Source organism: Euprymna scolopes, chromosome 19 (assembly GCF_053919585.1).
Source record: "Euprymna scolopes isolate OS-2025 chromosome 19, ASM5391958v1, whole genome shotgun sequence".
Classification (NCBI taxonomy): domain Eukaryota; kingdom Metazoa; phylum Mollusca; class Cephalopoda; order Sepiida; family Sepiolidae; genus Euprymna; species Euprymna scolopes.
The window spans coordinates 35,434,911-35,459,465 of NC_136500.1; the positions used below are offsets into that span (position 1 = coordinate 35,434,911).

Here is a 24,555-nt window from a genome sequence, read left to right on the forward strand (position 1 = left end):
CCCGGTGCTGCTCGACACACTTCTCCTGCAGTTGGCGTGCAGCAAAGATCATATCAGTCGTCGCGCGGCCCGCTCGAAAGCCACACTGGCTCTCGGGAAGAAGACCATCTTCAAGGTGCACCAGCAGGCGGTTGAGAAGGACGCGGGCCAGGATTTTCCCGGCGATGGAAAGAAGGGATATCCCGCGGTGGTTGTCACATGACTGACGATTTCCCTTGCGTTTGTAAATGTGAACGATAGTAGCATCACGAAAATCTTGCGGTAATTCTTCACTCTCCCACATGGATTGGAAGAGTTCTGTTAGTCTTAAAAGCAGTATAGGTCCACCAGCTTTATATACTTCTGCTGGAATTGAGTTGGGGCCGGGGGCCTTCCCAGAGGAAAGTTGCTTGATTGCTTTGCTTACTTCCTCCGACGAGGGTGGGATGTCGAGCTCCTCGTTGATAGGCTCCTGGCGTAGTCGATCGATGGCTTCATCGTTGATGGAAGATGGTCGGTTTAGCACACTGTTAAAGTGCTCCGCCCATCTATCAAGGATTTGCTTTTTGTCATTCAAGACAGTTGTTCCATCGGAGCTAAGCAGGGGGGAGGAGCTAGAGGACTGGGGACCGTAGACAGCCCTCAGCGCATCGTAAAACTTCCTCATATCCTGGCTATCGGCATGCTCCTGGATCTCATCTGCTTTGGCGCTGAGCCAGGCATCCTGCATGGAGCGGAGTCTGGCCTGCACCTTGCTGCGGATGTTGATGAAGGCAGCTTTCTTTGCAAAACACTTGGGGTCACTCTGATGTGCACGGAGAAGTTGGCGTTTCTCCTCCAGGAGGGGCTGAATCTCAGAGTCATTTTCATCAAACCAGTCCTGGTGCTTCTTTTGCTTAGGTCCAATGATTTCGAGAGCGATGGAGTAGGTGGAGTCTCTGAGGTGTGCCCACTGATCTTCGATAGTGTCCGAGATGGTGAGGGGGACAGATAGCTTGTCTTTGATTGCTTCCTGTAGCTCATGGATGACATCTGGACTTTTAAGTTTTTCCAGGTCAAGGCGCTTTGTGACTTTCTGACCCTGAGGCCACCTCTTGGGTTGGATGTAGAGGCACATTTTGGATATGATCAGGCGGTGGTCTGTCCAACAGTCGGCACCACACACAGCCTTGGTCAATCTTACGTCTCTCCTGTCCCTTGCCCTGATGATGACGTAGTCAATCAGATGCCAGTGGTGGGAGTGTGGGTGCATCCACGACGTCTTGTTATGGGTGGGTAGGCGGAACATGGTGTTGGTGATGGAAAGGTCGTGTGCAGCGCAAAGGCTGAGCAGCCGTAGGCCGTTGCTATTGCACTTGCCCACTCCATGGTGGCCAAGGACCCGGTCCCAAGTGGAATGGTCCATGCCAACGTGGGCATTGAAGTCGCCGAGGACGATGAGCTTCTCTCTCTGCGGAGCAGCGGAGATGAGGCTTTCCAGATCTTCATAGAACTGGTCCTTGGTATCTTTGGGGTTAGTCATGGTTGGTGCGTAGGCGCTGATCAGTGTGGCGGTTCTTGCCTTGTTAAGCGGGAGTTGCATCTTCATCAGCCAGTCATTGATGCCGTCCGGGATGCTAACCAGCTTCCTCACATGCTCAGTCTTGATGGCGAAGCCCACGCCAGCCTCTCTGCGCTCCTCGCCGCTGCGTCCACTCCAAAAAAAGGTGTAGCCGCCACCTGACTCTGTCAGTTGACCCTTGTCTGAGAGGCGAGTCTCACTGAGGGCTGCGATGTCTACCTTATAACGGGCAAGCTCCCTTGCTACGAGAGCAGTTCTTCTCTTGGGTCGGTCAGCTCTGGTGTTGTCGAGCAAAGTACGGACATTCCACGATGCTAAGGTAAGCACCAACCCTTTCTTTCTCATGTCTCGACCGCTGTGAGGGAAACCCCGCCAGCCGCGGTATGCTGGCCAGGGGTGATGGTGAAGCAGCTATGTTTAGGGCTCCTTTTATCGCCCCGTCCTCATGTCATGGAGGCGAGCAGAGTGATCCTGAAAAGGACTGCTCGGTCGGCCAGCCAGTTGCCTGCACCCCCTCGCTGCTTCGGTCGAGTGGAGTACGACCAGTTTCTGGGCCGCCTGTGTGCAGGTTTGCAGCTACAGCTCCCAGTGATTTCCACACCTGCTGCTTTGCCGCTCGCCCATCGCCACAGGGCTTGGTGTTGACGCAATGTTTGACACCCTGACTTGTGCTGGATTTGGATTATAGTGAGGGGGACTTGCGCTGCATCGGCCTCACTCTCTCGTCCTGGCCCGCCCAATTCCAACGGCAAGACATAGTCGAGACGGCTGGGGACGAACAAGGGTGCAGGAGCTGCCGGAGGGAGGCAAGTATGCCATCCAACCGCCTAAGGGGCTCCACTCCTTCGTTTCTGTCGGGGTTGCTCCTCTAGCCTTATCCATTTCCATGGCTCTCACAAGGCAGTGAGGCCATTTGACCCATGGCTGGGATAGGGATTGGTAATGTGTCAGGGCATGTCCACACGTCGGTGGGCCGTAGCACAGTCCCTCTGGGACTCCCTACTGTTCCGAGATCCTCTACTGATTCAGCCTGGAGTCGCATGACAACCAGTTACCGTGTGTGACCACGAGGAGGCACAGCAGAGGTCTTGATGATGGAGAGGCTGTGTACTGACAGGAGAAGACTTACGCACTCGGCTTCTCATTTCGCGTAAGGCTAGCCAGTGGTGGTTGCTGAGAGCGAGATGGTGTGTAAGCCAAGACGCTACCTTATAGCTAACACACTTGCGCATCACATCACCCTGTGTGCATTGCACACACACACACGCATACATACATACATACATACATACATACATCTACTGTTTTATACATATAGGTTGGGTCAATTTGCAGTTTATTATTAATGTAATATGTTATGATCTTTAATAGTCGCCATTTTGTTTTACGTAAGTTGAAGAAAAAAACAAACTTTACACGCATGAGTATTGTTGTTTTTTTTATTGTCTGAAGTTTAGTTAGAAGCGTATGTGGTAAACTGTTATTTTTGCAAATTTACGTTTAACTGTCTCCTTGCCATATTTTTTTTTTTTTTTTATGTCAGGCTTTTCTCCCCAGTCATGTAATTGTATTACTTTCAATTTTGTCATTTTATTGTCTGCAATATACGGCATAATCACATTGACACACAAGTTCCCACTGGATTACTGCAGTTAAGCAACGTTGAACCTGGTCAGTATTAAATAGGTGACCATTTGGAACTTCTAGGTGCTATATGTGTTTTCTGCTTATCTCGGCATTATTTCCAGTTGTCCTGGACTTCTTTATGCCACTGAACCCAAACAGTGCCGATTCAGGAGAGGTGTGGTAGGGATTGCGCAACCCTTACCTCACAGTTACATGTGCAGCTGCTCCTACAGGGGGTATCCTTTTCCTTTCAAGACTGAACAGAGCCATCGAATTGTCTGCAATGATGTCATCGTGGGTCATTATCTATCCCTCTTTCTCTAAGGTTAATTCTTATAATTTCCACCCATATTTTCTTTACCCTTCCCCATGTCAACCGGCCCTGCTACTTCGACTGTTCTACATTTTACTAACCAAACCTGTAAATGCCAACATGTAAAACAAATGTTAAACTGAAGGTGGTGGTGTTGATAGAATTCAAAATGAATGTATTTTATTATTTTTTGCAATGCTGATCAGAAGACATGCGAATAATAATCATGAATATCGTTTTTTTTTTTCTCCCTCTCTTTTAGGTGATTGGCGTGACAGATGATGAAGTTAAAGCAGCCCAACATTGGCAAGGTTCCGGTATTCTGGAACTCTTAAAAAATTCTTCAGCGTAAGTTTTATTTTTATTTTTTATTATCTTGCCGAGTCAAGAAATCCCCTCCTCCCCCAAAAAGGTAGTTTTTGGTTTATCATGGACAGAGTGCTGTTGCAAGTTTATTTGGTGAGTTTCTATCCAATATTCTTTTTTTTTTTTTTTATATATACATACTAGTTTTATTCGCACCAAACAAGGCACATTGCTACTGAGACATTAGGGAGCTACTGTGTTAGGGGCCAGATTTATGGGGGGTATCCTAAGTGGGGAGTTGTGAAGCAAGATATTCGTTCACATTACATTTAAATTTATACATGTTGGTACAAGTAAGGAAACGGGAAATAGAAAAGGGGTAATTCCAAAGGCAATCAGTCCAAGCAAAAGAAGCTATTAAAGCAAAAGGTTGGGAACCCCTTACATTGAAATGGTAGGATGTTGCTGTTAGTCAGGTTTATCGAGGGCATTTACGTTGAGAAGGTAGAAATGCTGTAAGTTCACAAGGGTAAATTCTACGGAAGTACTTGCAAAAAAAAGCGCATGGATCCAACATTGTGATGATGCGACAGGGGCTGGATCTAGGTAGGTAGTGTGGGACTTATTAAGTTAGAGATTCATTTTTTTTGCTTTGATGTAGCAACAGTACTCCATGTGAATTGTGACTTTATATAGAGATATGGACTACTTGAATATGTGAGAAGTTTTCTAACATGGTAGGGGGCCCAACTTTTTTACACATTCCCTTTTTCTTTCTATACTACCAGTCCCGCAACAAACGATGGTTACACCCGCACGGACATGAACACGTGTTATATCTAAAACATTCATTCTTTCAACAATAAATAAACGACACGCTTATCTATTCCAGCAATTGAGTCTTTGTTTCCTTCTTTCCCTCCGTTTCATTATTTTTCTTTTGTAACGGGATTAGGACTTATATATCCTAGTCCTCTACAAATGTGAAAATAAATGCTGTTGTTACAAAATAAAGTGAGTTTGAGTTATTCTTTGCCTTGGTTTCCTTTGCAACGACGTTACACAGCAATAATGAGACGTGGTTACTTATTGTTGTGCTGGGTCCAGTGTGTAAACGTAGCTACAACGTTACCGAAATATTAAGAAATTAAAATATACTAATCTAGAAATATTAAGAGATTAAAATATACTAATCTAGAAATATTAAGAGATTAAAATATACTAATCTAGAAATATTAAGAGATTAAAATATACTAATCTAGAAATATTAAGAGATTAAAATATACTAATCTAAAAATATTAAGAGATTAAAATATGCTAATCTAGAAATATTAAGAGATTAAAATATACTAATCTAGAAATATTAAGAGATTAAAATATACTAATCTAGAAATATTAAGATATCAAAATATACTAATCTAAAAATATTAAGAGATTAAAATATACTAATCTAGAAATATTAAGAGATTAAAATATACTAATCTAGAAATATTAAGAGATTAAAATATACTAATCTAGAAATATTAAGAGATTAAAATATACTAATCTAGAAATATTAAGAGATTAAAATATACTAATCTAGAAATATTAAGAGATTAAAATATACTAATCTAGAAATATTAAGAGATTAAAATATACTAATCTAGAAATATTAAGAGATTAAAATATACTAATATTTAAGGATATAAAAAAATAGCCGAAATGCATAAAAAAAATTTGACATAAAATTCAGTTTCATACTCAATATCATGAAAGATAATATCCTTATAATGGAATCAAGTAGGTTTTCTTACTACTTGATCCACTTTTCTAAATCTCCTTGAATTATAGATCATAATCATTTGACAAATTTAAAATAGAAATATTAAGAGTATTATTTGGATTATTGTTCTCATCTTAGTCGTTTTCTTTTCACAAAGTTTCTGCCGATGTAACCGCCGACTGTTTTCAGGTGTATTCGCACTGGATGGTATTGGTGAATGGTGAAAAATAGCTCCAAGAAGAAGACTTTTTTTTTATAGTCCAAACAATCTAAATAATACAAAAATAATTATCAAACATCATCTAAAAAATATGCAAACATCATATAAAAAAAAAAAACGGAATGGATCCGGATTTATTAACAAAAAGAAATAGACTTGGCACTATTTTTCACTATTCACCAATAACATAAAGTGTGAATGCACTTAAAGACAGTCGGGGGTTATATCGGCCGAAAAGTTGTAAAAAAACAACCAAGATGAGAACAATAGTCCAAACAGTCTAAATAATACAAAATAAATTATCAAGCCTCATCTAAAAAATATACAAACAAATATTAAAAGGTTAAAATATACTAATGAATAATTTAAGAATATTAAATTATCAAAATGAAAATGGTTGCAATTCATAAAAATATTGGCATAAAATTTCAATTTTTATACACGTTCAAAAAATTAATGTAAACATTGATTTTATTGCCGTCTTATTTCAAATAATGTTTCAACCGTAAAATCTAAAAGGCTTTTGTGGATATATCCAAAGCATCAGGAAATTTGATAGGATATCCTGCTGACTTAGCTTTAGCTCAAAGCTTCCTTTGAGTAAGGATGATAAAGAGACATAGCAATTTACAATGGTCATCAGTGTTGCGCAACTTTGATATACCCAGGCGACTGAGAAAGTGGGAGCAGTTGCTTCACTCGTCTCCACAATGATCAGTTGGAATACTAATTTGATTTTATTTTGGAGATAAAACCAAGAATTTTTTGCAGTTTTCTAATCTGGATTCATACAAAACTATACTCAGTCAATATCTTTAAAGATAACATTTTTATAATGAAGCGAGTGGCTTTTCTTACTTCTTCTTCTTGATGATGATGATGATGATGATGATGATGATGATGATGATGATTTTTTTTTTTTTCTTTTTTTTAATTAAATTACGTTTCTTCTTCTCAACAGAGTTGGACCTTATTATATAACAAATCTTTACCGTGAAAAATCCCTATTTGAATTGGATCCAGAATTGATTCAACTCGTCTCCGATGGTATTAGGAAAGATGGTTCAAATTTGGGTCATGTGACTGCAGTTTGTACTTGGAGGGAAATTAAAAAAAAGTAAGCTCATTCTTTATATTATAAATCATATTTGCATTACTTTTCTTTCAATTTGATTTTTATTCTTTGCTTTTGTTATGACACCGTTAGTTTACCAACTATATTAATCGAGAGCCAAGTACTGTTGGGATATGGGACTCTACTGATATCTGACTGACAAGTAAGCTTAGCTTACGTCACCATTTTTCTCTGCATCTTGTTTCTTTTTCATATCTTTAAAACATGTACCATGTTCTGAGTTGTCTTTTCATGCTCCCAATCTGGATCTATATCAGTTTTTAAATACTGTGAAACGATAAAGTCAAGTTTAGCAGCAAATGTCACTACTAATACTACTAATACTACTAATACTAATCTTTATTTTATTTTTGCTTTACTCTTTTTCATCCCAAACAAGATATATTGCCACTTGGAATGTAAGAAGCTACTATGTGGTATCGTGTCTAACAATGAATTGTATGGAGTTGAGCAGCAAGATGCCTGTTCACATGACATAAGTAGAAAACTTCCGGCATCTAGGAACCTCAATAGTGAAGAGGTGGGATTTTGCTGTTTGTTAGGTTAATCAGGGGTATACACGCCGAGGGGGTATATTGTCAATCCTTTTATTTTGTTTCTTTATTTTCAATAAATTTCTATTTCTTTGATGTACAAGTTATTTTGTCATTTTTTGTTTTTAAATTGTTACAGAGAAAAAAAGCATAGAGACAGACACGTCTTATTGTTGTGCATTAAATTTTTTTTTCCTCAAGTGTAAGCATGTTACAGTGGGGTGAAGTTGCAAATAGCAGAGGTAATTCTGGATAGAACAATCGGCTATCTGAGCTTCCAAGGATGACGTCAATAAAAGCTAGACCCAGGAAAGTCAGGAAAGTCAGTCAGGGTAACGATCCCAGATCAAGGTACACTGGCAATGACGTCAAAGAGATTCAAAATAGGGAATGCAGAATTCCCAGAAATTTGGCATTAGCCGGGACTGACCGACATTTCAGACAATAAACAAACAAAAAAAAAACATGGAGGAATGTTCTGACGTCATCCGTTCCAATAAAAAGAAAGACAACCAGACAACCAAGAGAAAAAGTAACTGCAGCAAAAGAGCAGACACATTATATCTCAGCCATTTTGCACACACACCACCGCCATCCTGTGACCCCTCCTTGCTACACAACATTGTCACTGGAGAATAAATATGGTTCTAATCATTCTCGTTACTTGTTATTAAAAATACAAGAGACATTTTTTGTTTACGTCTGATTGTGGAGGCACACGTAATTGTACAGATTTAAAAAAACCATGACTAGTGATCTGGCAAGTCTTATGAGTGACACAAATAATAATCACCACAGAACTTGCTCGATTCATGCAAGATGGTCCAAGATTGAACCTGAAATCATAAAATTTGGTCAGTCATCTCATAAGATACATAGCAATAACATACTGAATTTTCAAGTGTCTACAACAATTTTAAATGCCTCTACAAAAAAGTCTGGAAATTTATTGAAAGCATCTATTTAGCTCTAACTTGAAAACATAAGTTTATATATTAAATAATTTTATATATCAGATGCTTATCTTTTTTTCTTTTTTTTTTTAAAGAACTAAGGGAGAGAATGCAGATGAAAAAGAATCATCGAAAGAAGAAGACAAAAAAGAGAAAGAAGAAACAATTAACGAAACCTCTTCATCATGCGAGACCAAGAAAGAAGAGAACAAAACGCCATCCAATACAAAAGCTGAAAAAGAAGAGAAAAAAACAGAAGACGAAGAGCAACAAGATGATGAGGATGCTGACTCTAACCAATCAGCCGTAAATATTGATGCAGTCGAACTTTTATTTGATCTTGAAGCAGCCGAACTGTTACCTGTTGTTATCAAGTATGTATAAAATTATTTACCTTGACACATCATACATTTTTTTTGCACGCAATTGCAAACTATTGACTACTAACCTGTGATTTTCCAGGACATATGGATAGAAGCGTGTGTTTCATTATAGTTAATTAATGAGTTTGACATTTTTTCCATGAATTCTCCTGTATATGTATATATTATATTTTAGTCAAGAAATGGGCACGTGACATGAAAATAAGCTGTGAAACACATATGAAATATCCATTGGCAGGAACATTGAAAACTAACTAATTTACCCAACTAAAGTGAATGTAATGGTTTGTTTAAAATTCTAAAGTTACTGTAACAGACCCTGAAGAAGGTCAGAGTACAGTAGCTATTTTTTTTTTTATTTAAATTATGATAAATAAATTTCTGGAATGCTGTCTCAGCAGCATTACCAACAGCAGCAGCAAAACAATTTCAATAAATACTCAATTTCAATTGGTTACCAAAATCGAAATTCAACCAATAAGAAATTAAAGGATATCTATAATGCATCCCGTTTACACAATGACCCCACCCCCCGACGAGCATAATTCAACTAAGTAACTATACCACATAACATTTGTGTTACTAATGAAGAAAAGGATAAGTATTTTTTATACAAAATTGAGTATATGGTTTTTTCTCATTCTTCTCCTTAATCATTTAAATCAATTAAAATGCAGATTATTTTTATTTAAATTCCAATTTTCGACTCACAAAAGAATCTTCATCAGGAAAATACAGACAACATTTTTTTCCTTTTTTCATACATGGCATGTTATCACTAGGGCTGTGACAACAGCATATTCTTTTCATAGTTTTGACTCTTGAGAAAAATATCCATTAATATCTTATATATTTTTATATAGACGGATATGCTTCTCGGTTGATTAAGTATGTCTGTGTCGGATATATACTCGAGAGTCAAAAGAATGAAAACAATATTCTGATGTCAGAGCCCTAGTTATCACTTCGCTGTGTGACACCATGTAGTCCACCGATAAGTCGCGACCGCAACGTTGTGTGCTGAGGCTTTCTTCTCCATCTTCTGCTCTTATTATGGCCATGTTGTCATCTTTTACACATTGGCAGCAGTTGAGAGGAACACATGGGCTCATAAGTGTAAAGATAAAATAACATGGGAAAAACAAAGAAAACACAGAGCTTTACACATCTATCGCTTAGTCTATAGGTGTGTGTATCCCTATCAACCCTCTACATGCTAAGCCCGACATCTACGTCCTGTCGAGGCTGGATTTATCTATTGTCATCAGTTCATCTCAATCTCCCAAAGCTTTCTCGACCTGGCCCAAGCCCTGATCCATCTTCAACTGCAGCCAGCTCTCAACTGTTCAAGCATCCAGCTGAACTCCTGTCAAGTGTACTGTCATAAAGTGTCCAACTCACTAATATCGTAAAATGTAGTAAAACCTCTTGCCAATTCGCAGTGTTATAAAACTTATGTCAATTTTAAAGTACCCACGAACCAAATCTAAATATATCTCCATGTCCATTATTTGATCCCTCCATTACAGTCATTCGTCTCACTATAATTTAAACCTACCCTTATTTTTCCTCTGTCTGTATTAAGAACAAATTCCTGTCTATTGTCTACTCATGAACTATTTCTTACTTTTGTTATCTTTTCCTTTATCTCTTTTCCTTCCTAACACTTGGGCTTGGCTATAGGATGACAACTGTAATTTTCTGTTCTTATCGAAGATTAAGTATATATGTCCGATTTCAGTGATTTCTTGCTTTGGTATGCACGGGTGAGTTATGAATGAAAGTATCTACAGTTTGAATGCATTTGAAATTTGAAAAATATAACAGTTTAGAGACCAGTCAAAATGCAGATATTTTTTTTAATAAATATATTTATTTAAATTCTAATTTTCGGCCCATGATAATAATTTTCTTTATAATTTAAAATATTTTTTTCTTAAAATATAAAAAAAAAATTGTACTCAATATTAAGAAAATGTTATTAGTTTTCCAAGCCATTGTCAACTCATGAATTGTTTCTTCAAATTAGTTCTTAAAACGATAACATAAACTAATGCTTGTTTGCCCTGTTGAACCAAATTTGATCCTTGTTTGTTTTCAGAGGCCGTTTGAAGAAAGGCCGATTTTTTGTGTTCCATAGCGCTGATAACCATGCGATCCACCTTGTGCCAACTCTTAACTCCCCACAGGAAATGATTTTTGTCTCTGAAGAAGAGCCAGTCAAAGCCGAAGGAGTATATCTACAGGTCAGCTCAAAACTTTAATCGTTATTTTATTGTTTTATTTTTTATTCAATTTATTTTACTTTAAAGTTTTTTTATGTGAAATCATGCTTGTAATATTTGCACTAAAATGACGTCATTATGGAGAAGATGAAGTATAAATATTTGATATTCGGTTTCATTACGATTAGCAATGTGTGGGGAGAGAATCGGTAGAATCCAATTTTAGCGTTACAAATTCCAGAGAATTATTTGAGGATGGGCACTATTCTCAAACGAATTATTTTGCGCTAAATAGTATTTTTTGCTTAAAAAGCTAACCATTGTAAGCGTAGAACAAAATATCGAAGCCGGTCATTTTGTTTAAATTATCAAAATCATGTAAATTAAAAAATAAAAATGTCCGCTTCTCTCCTTCTTCATAAAGTCATCCTTTAATCTGATTGGTCAATTTTATTTTCTTCAAGAGTGACCTGCCCTTGGAGGTGGGGATTTTTCCTTTTTTGAACGGAATAAATTAAAATAAGCAAACGAAAAAATTATTGAACAAAATGAAATAAAACAAACGAAAACATTATTAAACATTTATTTTACATTTGTACGGAATAAAATAAATTGGATTCAACCAGAGAATCTATATATTAATACCGTAGTATTTTTAACGTTCGTACATGTATCATGGTTTCCAGATTATAAATTATTCGATAGTATATAAATACACTAATTTAATGTTCATAGTATGTTATCACAATCTACCCTCCTTTATAATAAATAGAATCTCCCGGATCACCAAAGACGCAATGTAAAATAAAACATGTGAAGCATGCATGGTCCCTCTGAGTGCACACAGTGAACGAAGCATAAAAAAAATGACAGCATTTGACCCCCTCCCATTTAGCCCCAAAAGTCCCCAGGGGATGTCAAATTCTGGTGAAAATAAACACACGGTGCAGTTTTAGGCCTTAACATATATAAATTTGAGTTCTGCACCATGCAAAAAAAGAAATGACTATGTCCATCATTTGCCCCCCCCCCATTTTGCCCCAAAAGTCCCCAAGGCCTTAACATATTTTTAAATTTGAGTTCAGCACCATGCAAAACTGCTAAATAGACATACACAGAAAATTTTGGGCAAATATGGTGAAATAGTCCCCAAAATAAAGTGTTTTTATTAGCCCTAAAAAAGCCCCTAGGGCACACTCAAGAGCTATCACGAAGTATAGACAAACAAAATTATATAGAAATCGGTTAGTTACAACTTTTCAGAAAGTTTTATAAAAATCCAAGGCATCAATTTTTTTTTAATAAACACAAAAGTGTCAATTTTAGCCATTTTAACTCGAAAAGGCATCCCTAGGGGAACAACCGGAGTTTTCCTGGAAAATCCGTTCTGTAGCTTTTTTACTCATATCATGTTTAATGATTATCCAAAATTTCAAAAAATTCCAAGGTGTAGTTATTGAGAAAAGTGTGGACAGACGAACAGAGAAATAGATGAACGGACAAGGATGAATTTACAGGTCCACCCTCCTTTTGTTGGAGGACCAAAAATTAAAAAAAAAAAAAAACAATGTCGTTTTTGGGTCGTACGTGAAACTAAAATATATCTTCTTGGTCTTCTGGCGCAGATCCAAGGGAAGTATGATATAATGATATTGTGGGGTTTCTGCTCACACTGGGCATTCATACAATGGAAATATGTCACAAACTCCTATAAGGATATTGCAGACAAACTGTAATAACCAGATATATTTTGACACTACATTAACCAGATTACTTAGATAAATACTTTTACAGGTTTAACAAAAGGGCTACAATAATATTGCAGAACGTCCACAGAATGCCCAGCAACAATATATTACATATGAAAGATGCTGCTGTGGAATTTCCACAGGTTCTGCTAGTTGAAATGAATTCTCGGGACACGTGAAATTGACAAGTATGGTCCTGTACTGTTTTGGTAGTAATATCAGAAATTTATCCGTTTTTAAACAGATACGATTTGGTAGAAATAACCCACGAAAATAAAAGTATAAAAGAACAGGGTGGGTGAGAAAATAAATAAAATTAAAAATGGTCTTGTTTAAAATCAAAAGAAAAATAATTATTTTTCAAAAAATTTCTCGAGAGGGGAAGTACAAACTTGCAAATAGTTCCCTTGCAGACATTTAATCAATAAATGCCTAGTAACTATTTTCTTTAATGGAAATCGCTCCAGACAAGGCATGAAGCTACTTGATGTAAGGAGCTAATAAGAACAAAAGATGATTATTGCAAAGGCAGGAGATGCATATTGGTCTCAGTCTTAAAAAGACCAAGACTATAGGTAGAAGAAAAATAATCTTCAGGAAGAAAGACCCACAAACCTACAATTTTTCAAAAGAACAAGAAAAAGAAGCTGCATTACAACAGAAATTGATCTGATCAGAACAGCAAACTGACGGAGATCACTAGACCAATGGGTCAAGCGAGCTGGAACAGGAAGCAGGAAATAGATCAGACAATTCTGTAGAACACATGACATAATAGTATTTATAGAAAGGACCGAGACTATCAACGTCATATCTGTGTGTGAAAGAGAGAGAGGCTGTAGAGAAGAAAATAGAGTGGAACCAATCAAATTACAGATACGTTGCTGCACCTTATCAAGCAAATTACAATGAACCAATCAAATTACAGATACGCTGCTGCACCTTATCAAGCAAATTACAATGAACCAATCAAATTACAGATACGCTGCTGCACCTTATCAAGCAAATTACAATGAACCAATCAAATTACAGATACGTTGCTGCACCTTATCAAACATTCTCAAAAGAGACAGAGATTCACCAGTCCAAATATGATAACAATACTCCATACAGAGGCAGTGGAAAGCCAAGAAGTGGAGAGAAAATGTTTTTCATTGAATATTTCTCAACAGTTGGGTATCCATCAACCAACTTGCCCTGGATTGGAAGGAATGACGAAAAATAAGTCATGTGGGTTTGCAATTCACACCAAGCGGAAGATGCGACTCATGATGACACCATACATGATCTGATAGATTTACAGAGATAGAGAATAGCCTCAGGTATGAGAAAGTGTTTAGAGCGATAGAGAGAACCGACTTAACAAGAAGTAGAAAGAGCAATGGATCTAATACATGAAATCCAAGAAAGATTTGATAAAAAAGAAAGACAAAGAAGTGGATTTCCCATTGAGAGCAGAACCATTCATAAGAATCTCCAGAAAGAGGGACACACCTATGATTGAAAGATACAAACTGAGTTTTAACAGGTTAAATGAAACAAGCCATTTTGTAACCCAATCCAGAACTTAATCCAAGTCAACTTCTAGATCAGCTGCATATTTCAACTGATCCAAAGAACAGTGAACAAGCTGCATCCAATAAAACAAAATAAACTGCTTTCGAAACAGTTTCTGACAAATCTAGTTTTAAGAAACGAATAGAACATAATATGAAAAAGTTTAAACCAACAAATGATAAGAGACACTATTTTACAATCTTTAATGTACTGAAAACAGCTTAAAGACTTTCAAATTCCTTTAAAAAGAAAACTGTATCTTCTAACACCAATGCTGTGTTAACAAAAATTTTCCAAAGGAAGAGCCTAACAACTCCGTAAAATCCTGCAAAACTCTAAAATTGCTGCTACTGACATTTCGACGTCAGAATAATTCAATCTCACAGAAACATTGAATTTAGATTCAGTTTTCAATGCAATAATAAACTTTTGGTGTGAATCTCACAGAGTAGTCTCAAAGAATTTGCACTCTCAATGAGTTAGAGAAAAAACAACCACTCTCCCAACTGGCTGAATTCAAAGGAGTAGAATTTGCTGCTGGAATCTCTGACATCAGTTTCAAGGAACTAGTATCAAATCTTATTAAATTCATGCAAAAAATTAAAGTATGAAAACAAAAATCAATATAAAATATAATGCAGAATAAGAAAAAGTTAGGGCATTATATATTGGTTAGTAAATAATTCCAATGCACATGTCATATTAAAAGACAGTAAAAGTCTGGCGTTAATAAAGACATTTTAGTAATAATTTTTTATAACAAACCATAAAAAAATAAATGAGACATGCATACGTAGATCAAAATGTGGTTTGGCTTTCCATCTTAACATAGTTTCTGCAACTCTAACGTCATGCCTGATAGACATCCTTCATGAGTATAATTTTATATACTCCCTTCTTGTCATCATCAATAAAGTCATATTTACTTATACATTGGCCATGCATATCATTTTCTATTCGTTTACCTTGGCAACATGTGTATTTTAACTATATTGAGGCAATTAACAGTCTTTCATTTAGTGAGTGAGTGAGTGAGTGAGTGAGTGTGTGTGTGTGATTTTCACCTTTTTATGTATTATGTTTTGTATATCCTTCTTGCTTGTCTCTGATAGTTTTTCTCTGAGAAATATGTATATATATATATATATATATATATATATATATATATAACAATACAGCTATATTCCAAATTCAAAGGCTTTATTAATCATATTTTTTTATTTCTTTCAACATGTCAAAAAATCCAATGTTTTTACAGCAACTATTTCGTTATGTAGGACTAATTATTTGTATGTCAATACTGAATTTATTCATCGTAAACTCTTCAGAAAACAGGAATTTATTGATTTTAGAAAGACAACATTGAGCATGTCATTCATCAAGTAGAAAAATTATGTAGAAAAGTAACATCACAAGTTTTGTTATTGCCGCAATTTTACATGTATAATCTGAGGTTATTGTTTTCCAGAGTTAAGTAACCAATAAGGTTTAATGAGGTTAGTACAAAAGTGCTCAATACCAAAGTAGAGCAGGGTATACTCTTTATTTGTTTTTACATAAACAGTAATATGTTTGCTACACAGTCATGAGCATGTTTCAGTCAGCTAGTTATCAGTAATAAGAGATTTCTTCAGGCGATACGGCTTATACGAAAGCAAAGTTTGCAATGAAAATATCAGGACTTCCTCGTCACAGGGAGTTAATATCAGGAGGTTCCATCAAATGTTGTGAAAAATAAGATTTGGTTGTATGCAAATAGGACCCAATAGGGGTGCAGATTTGAGTCTGTGCCGAGATATAGGAATGAATAGGAAAGGATGGGGGGGTCAAAGTAGGAAAGAAAACACATGCCTTAGAATCACCACCAATAAATTATTTATGGTTTCGCCTTTTCATTCTTCCTCTTTCCCTTCTTTCTTTCTTTGTTTTTTCTTTTCTTCTCTTCTCCCTTGTGTCTTTTCCTTTTCTTCCTTATCTCTTAACCTCTTCACTAATGTATGTAAGGATGACAGTGGTGGAGCAGGGATATACAAGAGGGCAATATAAGTTGTGCATTTTCTGTCCACATAAAAATTCTAATCAAATTAAATGCATATTCATAACTGAATAACCTCGATTAAATCTGAAAATCCTTTTAGCATAGATATGTCAAATCCACATTCCACCTACTGATTGAACCTATACACACTAGTATGCCTAAGATTTAGGGCGACAATCACACACTCATATGAATATTATTCTTTCTAGTCTTCCATTACCTCTATTTCGATCTTTAACCATCCTTTCCAATTCATTCCTATACATTGAGATAGACTTGAATCCACACCCTTATTCGGTCTTATTTACATACAACCAAATCTTATTTTTCACAACATTTGACGGAACTTCTTGATATTAACTCCCTGTGATGAGGAAGACCTGATATTTTCATTGCAAACTTTGCTTTCGTATAAGATGTATTGCCTAAAGAGGTCTCTAGTTACTGGTAACTAGCTGACTGAAACATGCTCATAACTGTGTAGCAACATATTACTGCTTATGTAAAAAAAAAAGAGTATATGTATGTATATATATATATATTTTTTTTTTCTTTTTTAAAGCAATTTTTTTTCTAAAAAAAACATTTTTTTTTTAAATAATATATTTTTTAAAACATTTTCCTTTTAAACAACAGTTTTTAACAACATTTTTTTTAAAAACATTTCTTTTTTAAAACATTTATTTTAAAAACAACAACAGAAAGGTTTATTTTGGTGGCAGAAAGTTGCATAGCGAGGAGAAAAAAAAAAATTGAAGTTTTTTGGGGTGTTGCAGGTCGGCCAGCAATTATCTTCAGAGAAGATCGTCTGGAATGTAGAGAGAAAGAGAGAGAAAGCGAGAAAGAAAGAGCGTTATTTTTTTTCTTCAATACTTACCGGGTTCTCTCCCCTGACCGTGATTCCCAAAGGGGCTAAAGAAGTTCCTTAGGGGACAGATGGAATCAATGTGCTCTGACAGCTGATTGGTCAGTGTGTAGCCAAATCGCCCAGCAGGAATATTGATTTGTGAGAGAAAATAAATTTTTATTTTATTCATGACTGCTGCATATGAGGGATGTCAATTATTGCACTTTGAGGTAGAAAAACACTAAACTGAAATGCATGCAACGGGGTGCTTCCTTTTGTTGTGTTGTTTATTAAATAAAGGTGAGACGTTATTAACATTCTTACTTTAGCTTAGCATAAAATTCTGTGTATATGTTTTTATTCTAATCAAACCATAACAAATTCTATCAAAGATTTTTAAGAAAATTGTTTTTCTTTTTTTGCAGATCTATTGTCCTCCTAGTTTTATTGACAAGATGGCAGATCAAGTGTGCATATTTGAACATTTAGATGCGGTAAGTATTTTTTTTTTTTCTTTTATTTGTCATCTTCATTTCAATTATCCCAAAGGCACGTTGACTATCAGAGTTTTGCAGAGAGTAATGTTGGTAGTCAATCTTACACTTAAGAAACAGACAGAGATAATAATATGGCACTGGCAAAAAAGGAATGGTAAATGCAGGTAAAACAGTGTAAAAATAAAAGGTCCGTAAAGGAAACCAAACACTGGAAAGACAGGAGATCATCATTTAAAACGGGATCGATAAAAAAAAAAATACAGAACACCACTGAACGCTGGATAAACAGAAAAATGGTAGGGGGACATAACTGGACACTGAATAGACATGAAACTGCAGGATGATGTCAATGGACACTGAATTGGCATGAAAAGGTAAGAGGACTTCACTGGACCTTGAATTGGCATGAAAAGGCAGGATGACGTCACTGGACATTAAATAGGCATGAAAAGGCAGGATGACGTCACTGTCCATTCTTCGTTCCATCTTACGATTTTGGTATTTATTTATACTGGAAAAGCATGACACTGAATCATCCATTGAGCTCATGTTAAATTGTATGAAACAGAACAAGTGAGTTTAAAAAGTCAACTAAGTCTTTTAAAAAATAAAAGGACAGAATTAAAAATTAGCCTCTTTATGCTCAATATATACTATCTTTCTTTCTTTTTGTCTATCTTTGTCTGTCTGTCTTTCTCTCTCTCAATTACGGGTTACATAGTATTACTACCTGAGAAGATATTCATTTTTTTATAAGTAAATATTCCAGTCGTTTTATTCTATCGTCTTTATTACTTATAAACAGTGGGAAAGGGTGGAAGTGGGTCATCCAAAAATCTGACGAATATTTTAACATATATTTTATATGGTTAAAATATATAGGGAAAAAAGACATAAGAAAACAAACGTTGATTTACTCAGCTTTAATATACTAACAGAAGAGATATTTTTATGAAGACAAAAGGACTTTCTTTTAGGCTGTTTAAAGACTTAATATCCGAACATAATTTACACAACTACACATAATTTACACAACTTAAATAGTCAGTCTCTTTGCATATAAAATTTATGCTTTGTGTTTGGGGGGGGGGGGGTCTACACTCACCTTCTGTACTAAAACAGTATTTTTATTTTTTTCAAGTTTTTTTTGGATTGTAGATAATTATTAAACATGTTCTTCTCTGATGTAAATCTATGAAACATATTTATATCTATTTATATATAAAAGGCACTATGTATGAGAGAGAGAGAGTTCCGTAACGGAATCTGAAATGGCTAAACCGATTTTTTTTTAATTTCATTTTAATATGCATACTTTATGTGTTTGGGCATGTTCTTAGATAGGTTTTGTATCAGAATGCCTTCAATAAGTATCAAAAATCGATAATTGAAAAATCCAATTAAAGAAAAAACAATTTGACCTTACACAGCCTAACATCGCAAGTGTATTTGAAAAGTTTTATGACTGCACAAGCAGAAAAGACTGGTGTATAAAATCAACAGTAGGTTCTTTTTGATAAGACAGGGACATATTCGAAATGAATATTTCTGTATAGAACACAATCGAAGCATGATACTTAACTTTTGCATTTTAAACTTTAATTCAAGCCATTATATAAAAAAATAATTTCATAAAATCAACAGTAGGTTCTCTACAGTGAAATATATACTACAATGTATTGTGGAATAAGTCACTGCAGAGAGCAACGTGAAGCTTCATCCCGGTGCACTGTGGTGGGTCCCAAACTAGAGCAGGCAATCAATCGATTTGATTGAAAAATGGACGATTGCACCGATTTTGATGACAATAAAAGTATTGGAAATGTGGAACATTCATTGATCCTCATTAAATCCCGGGCAACGTCAGGTCTCCCTGCTATTATAGTTTATAAATATCTATTCCTTATTTATATATAAAGTTAAGTATGTTTATATGTTTGTATGTACTCCTGAACTAATTAATCATTACGTAATTCAGAATATAGCTGCTAAGTGTAAGGTGTTGTAATGTGGGTTATATTTAGGTTAGTTTTATGAAAAGAAGGTTAAAAACAAAAAAAAAAAAAGGATGGCAGCCCTTCATGAAAATTCAGATGAATCCGATTTTTGTAAAATTTTAACAATCGGTATTAGACATCAATTAATAAATATTCACAAAATTTCAGTTTGTTTGGGGTATTTTTTAAAGGAGTTTTAGGGACGGCATCAAAAATTGAAATATTTCAGATTTGCATTGAATTTAATCCATAATAGACACCGATGAAGCAAGATACCCTGAATTTCAAGTTCTACTGAAGACCTCTGTAAAGTTATAATCAAAAGGAACATAAAACCTGAATAGTTACCTATCCCTTAAACTACTCTAAAAGCATGCGCAAAGACGACATATATAAAAAGAGAGATAGACTTGTGAATCGGTTACACGGCGAGCAGGCTGTTGCGAATTATCGATCTGTGTTCTGCTCTCTTTTCTTGCAACTCGACACCTGCAAGTGAACGTCTTTCAACATTTCAGCCTCTTAAAATAAGTCTTAAATTTTAGACATTTTCTAGAATCCGAATCACACAATGCATTTCAATCAAATTTAGAATAAGGATTCTAGACAAAGTTTGGTAGCACTTGTGCAGTGTAATCAAGACATTAAAAAGTGAAAATATCGAAAAAAAGGTTATATTGTACGTATCCGTTTTGGACGGAAGATCTCCAAAAAAAAAAAAAAAAAAATTCACTTAATTTAATCGAGTAGTTTTTTTTTGGTTTTTTTTGCAGCAGAAAAACATGTTTTTCTGACAGCGTGTTGGAGGTAGACCTCTTTGAATTTTTTGAATACGTCACCGGGGGGGGGGGAGAACTCAATTTAAAGCACTGATACTCACTCCCCATCTTTAATACTAGCTTTTCTTCCTAAAAATCGAACCTTTTGCTCGGTATCATAACAAATTGTTTTTTCGCTGTAAAAAAAATAAAAAAATAAAAAAACCAACTTATTGATGAAATTAAGTGAAATTTTTTCCGAAGAACTTCATTCCATAACGGATGCGTACAATTTAAACTTTTTTTTTTGATAGTTTCATTTTTTAACGTCTTGATTGAACTGTACAAGTACCAGTTTGGTATCATTATATCTTGAATTTAATCTTCATAAGAGGACATAAAAGTGGTGCAAAAGTGTTCTGTAGGGGGAATTATTTTTGTCTGTCTTGAGACGAGTATTCTTCTAAATTTGGCTTTATAAAAGCAAAATATTGCTTGTATTATTTGGATTCTTCGGACTACTGTTCTCAACTTGAGTATCCTTTTCACACTGTTTCAGTTGATGTAACCTCCGACCTTCTTCCAGTGTATCTTATCAAACGCAACTCTGTATTTACTACATGGGGTAATATGCTCTTGTCCCAATGTCCCATCAGTCATAACTGATTAGAGGTCTTAAGTAATTCTCAATTATATTTTTTGGTCGCCCACACTGAGAACTGAATCTTCAGGAGAATATCACTTTTACAATTGATTTTTCCAAGTACTCTAACCACTGCACCGCCAAGAAGGTCGGAGGTTACATCAACCGAAACATTGTGAAAATCACACTCAAGATTTTTTGGAATATCATTTTGAAAACATTTTTGTGGGAAAATTTTGAAATGTACATCCAATTCCATTTTTTTGTTTCTTTCATTTCTATAGGGAGTTCCTGAAATGCCATTGATTTTTACGTTTGATGATCCAAACATTACCATCACTGTAACAAACCAAATCTGTGTTGAGGTGCATGAAGAAACAGAAGATAACTCAGAAGAACAGAAAGATAAAACTCTTGGAGAAGAACAGCCGCAGACTTCTGAAGCCAAAGCAGATTCCTAAAATCACAATTCTTGATGTCTTAGAAATCGAGTTTTAATTGATAGCATTTGTTGACAAATGTAAAAGATTTTAATGGAAATACAGTTGGGAAATTAGTCGAAAACAATTTATTTTTGTTTGCTTACTTATGTGTGATGTATTTGCATTAAAAACAATTGAATATCTAATAGAATATATATATATATATATATATATATATATATATATATATATATAGAGAGAGAGAGAGAGAGAGAGAGAGAGAGAGAATATATATAGTATGTTTATTCATACAAACATTTTCAGTTAAATATGTGCATACATATTTCAGCAGTGCCTCTTTTCAAAGAGACTACATCATTAGGCCAAAAATCATTACCAAGAACATTTTACTTGTATATAAGTTTTTTTTTTATTGTGTACTTTTACTAAAGAAAAGAGGGGAACTACCAACAAATAGATGTTAATATGGAGAGGGAAAGAAGTGAGAATAAAAAGAAAAAAGAATGTAAAGGTTCATCAAGTAGTCAGTGTGAAACAACATTTTGAATCTCTATATTTTATTATCAATAAAATTTTCCGAAAAGATTTCCTTAAAATATATGCATACACACACACACACACACACACACACATATATATATGATAGATAGAGAGAGAGAGAGAAAAAAATATAAGTATATGAAGTTACGATTAGGGTTGCTTTTAGAGTGTTCTGCTGCAGTGCTGCACTGCTGATATGCATGTGAGAAGAAAAAAAAAAACATGGCTGATGATGACTAACTACCAAAGTCAATCATAACGGTAACTTCACATACTTGCCGGGATCAAAGTGTAGTATCTGTTCCGGCAGATGCTGCAAGCTATGACTAGCTATGACTAGCAAAGACCAGATGTGGGGGCAACCCCACATGCCTGACCTTTAACCAGCTCCCATTTCCCACCTGTCGGGAGCTGGTCTCCCCCATTTCCCTTCCCTTCACTCCTCACATTAAAAATTGGCCTTGTGCCTAATTTGCTCGGTGGGGGAGCAAATAAATACCATCTGTTCCGGCAGATACTGCAATCAAAGACCATATGTGGGGGCAACCCCACATATAAGACCATTGCCCTTGTGGCAATCAGTTATTGGTCAATGTAAGGGAAACCCTTCATACCAATTGTCACTATCCAGATCCCTACTCCCTGGGGAGCTGGTCCCCATTTCCCCTTCACTCCTCACATAAAAAATTGGCCTTGTGCCTAATTTGGTTGGTGGGGGAGCAAATAAATACCCTATCTATCGATATATATATATATATATATATATATATATATATAATAATAATAATAATAATAATAATAATAGGAGCAAAATTTGCAAGTAAAGAAAAGATTAATGAAAAAACTTTTCAAATTCTAAAGTGTAGAAATATAAATATAGAAATATATATTTATTTAACAACTTTATACAGATTTAAAAAGCTCAATATAAGTGATAAAGCCTAATATATACATACTTTATATTTTTTCAATCAAACATGATTAAATATTAAAATGTTTTTGATGCAAGCAAATGAAACGTGAGTAGGTAAGCTAAAATTAATTATTTTGAACTAATTTCCCCTTTAAAATATTTTATATCACTAACAGCTATGTTTGACCATTTGTTTTATAAATATATTTTCTGTGATAAGAGATGGAATTATAACTGATTTTTTTATTGTGTGTGTGTGTGGGTGTGTGTGTGTGTAGACAATATTTTATCCAATGAGTGGAAAAATCTCCAGTATTCTTTTTTGCAAAATCAGCAGTCCAATTCTTAGTAAAAAAAAAAAAAAAATCGTTTGTTCTTATTTTTTATGGAAAGTTTTTCACATACCTAACCCAAATTAATGAGACAGTGATCTTGAATATCAGGAAAAATGGACGATTTGAACCGTTCAAGGATTATGTAGCAAGTGAATGTCTGTCCCGGTCAAACGATTGACAAGTGTTTGAATGGAGAAAGCAGAAATAAGATTCATATGAATAGAGTCACTATTGGCAAAGTTAGGCAAGATTTTACTGTGATTGAAAATGTGCATAGCGATTGAACTCGTGTTCAACACACCATCTGTTCCTATTCCTTCCCTCCCACCACTTCTCGTCCTGTATGCCTTTCATTGTCACATTGGGAGATATGTTCAAATTTGGAATTCCATTCCTGTCCATGGTTTCCCTACATGCAGGCATTTAAATGTAATGTAAACAAACATCTTGCAGTCAAAATCCCCACCCAAGTTGCCCTGCTATAAATTTGACCTCTATCACAGTAACTCCTTAGACTTTTACTGGAAATATGCCTTGTTTGGGGGGGGGGGTTGAACAAAAGTCAAGCACAACATATGAAATGGAGTTTAGAATTAGTAAAAGCGAATTTTCAAACTCACAGCATAAAAATGTACCAACTAGCCAATCAAACCATGTCATTACCATGATACATAAAAATCTGTCGCCACTTTTAATTTAATCTAATTTTTGATGTTCCAAAAATATTTAATAATTTAATTTTATAATTGTACATAAGGTGAGACTGATTTTTTGGTCATGATCCCAAATTCAGCATCCTAGAATTACATTCTGGACTAAGGGTTAGTGTTAGGGTTAATGAAACTAAAAAGTGGACCTTGGTTTACTTTCAGTAGCCTAATAACTCTTGTTTTATCTTTTGTTCTCACACTCCATGAGTTTCTGTGTTTCCGACAAAGGGGAAAGAATTGTTTTCTAAGTTGGTTGTTATTTTGATTTTATATGGATATTTCCAATCCTTTCATGGTGTTCATCATCATACATCTTATTAAGCCTTATTCTCAATATTTTTTAACCTTTATAAGTGGTGACTCATTAGTAAACATTTAAAAACAATTTAAATGGGGCAAAACTGAATTCAAAGTATTGATCCCAAACTCAGTATTCTGAACCTACACTTTGGACTTAGTTGGGGTTAATGACGGGCTTAATGAGGGCATAAAATGGTGCAAAGATGTTCTGTAGGGAGAATTATTTGAATAAT

The 24,555-nt window shown here is 35.3% G+C and overlaps 1 protein-coding gene across 1 annotated transcript in view; it reads left to right on the forward strand.

The window, feature by feature from the left end:
- The window catches only part of LOC145303516 (suppressor of fused homolog), a 114,915-nt gene extending 93,270 nt beyond the window's left edge, over positions 1-21,645 (forward strand). The window contains exons 5-10 of the mRNA XM_080144955.1: positions 3,742-3,827; positions 6,729-6,884; positions 8,484-8,762; positions 10,873-11,017; positions 17,612-17,680; positions 21,366-21,645. Coding sequence (XP_080001081.1) covers positions 3,742-3,827; positions 6,729-6,884; positions 8,484-8,762; positions 10,873-11,017; positions 17,612-17,680; positions 21,366-21,542 — 912 coding nt within the window. The 3' untranslated portion in view covers positions 21,543-21,645. The remainder of the gene's footprint in view (positions 1-3,741; positions 3,828-6,728; positions 6,885-8,483; positions 8,763-10,872; positions 11,018-17,611; positions 17,681-21,365) is intronic.
- Positions 21,646-24,555: the final 2,910 nt, after the last annotated feature.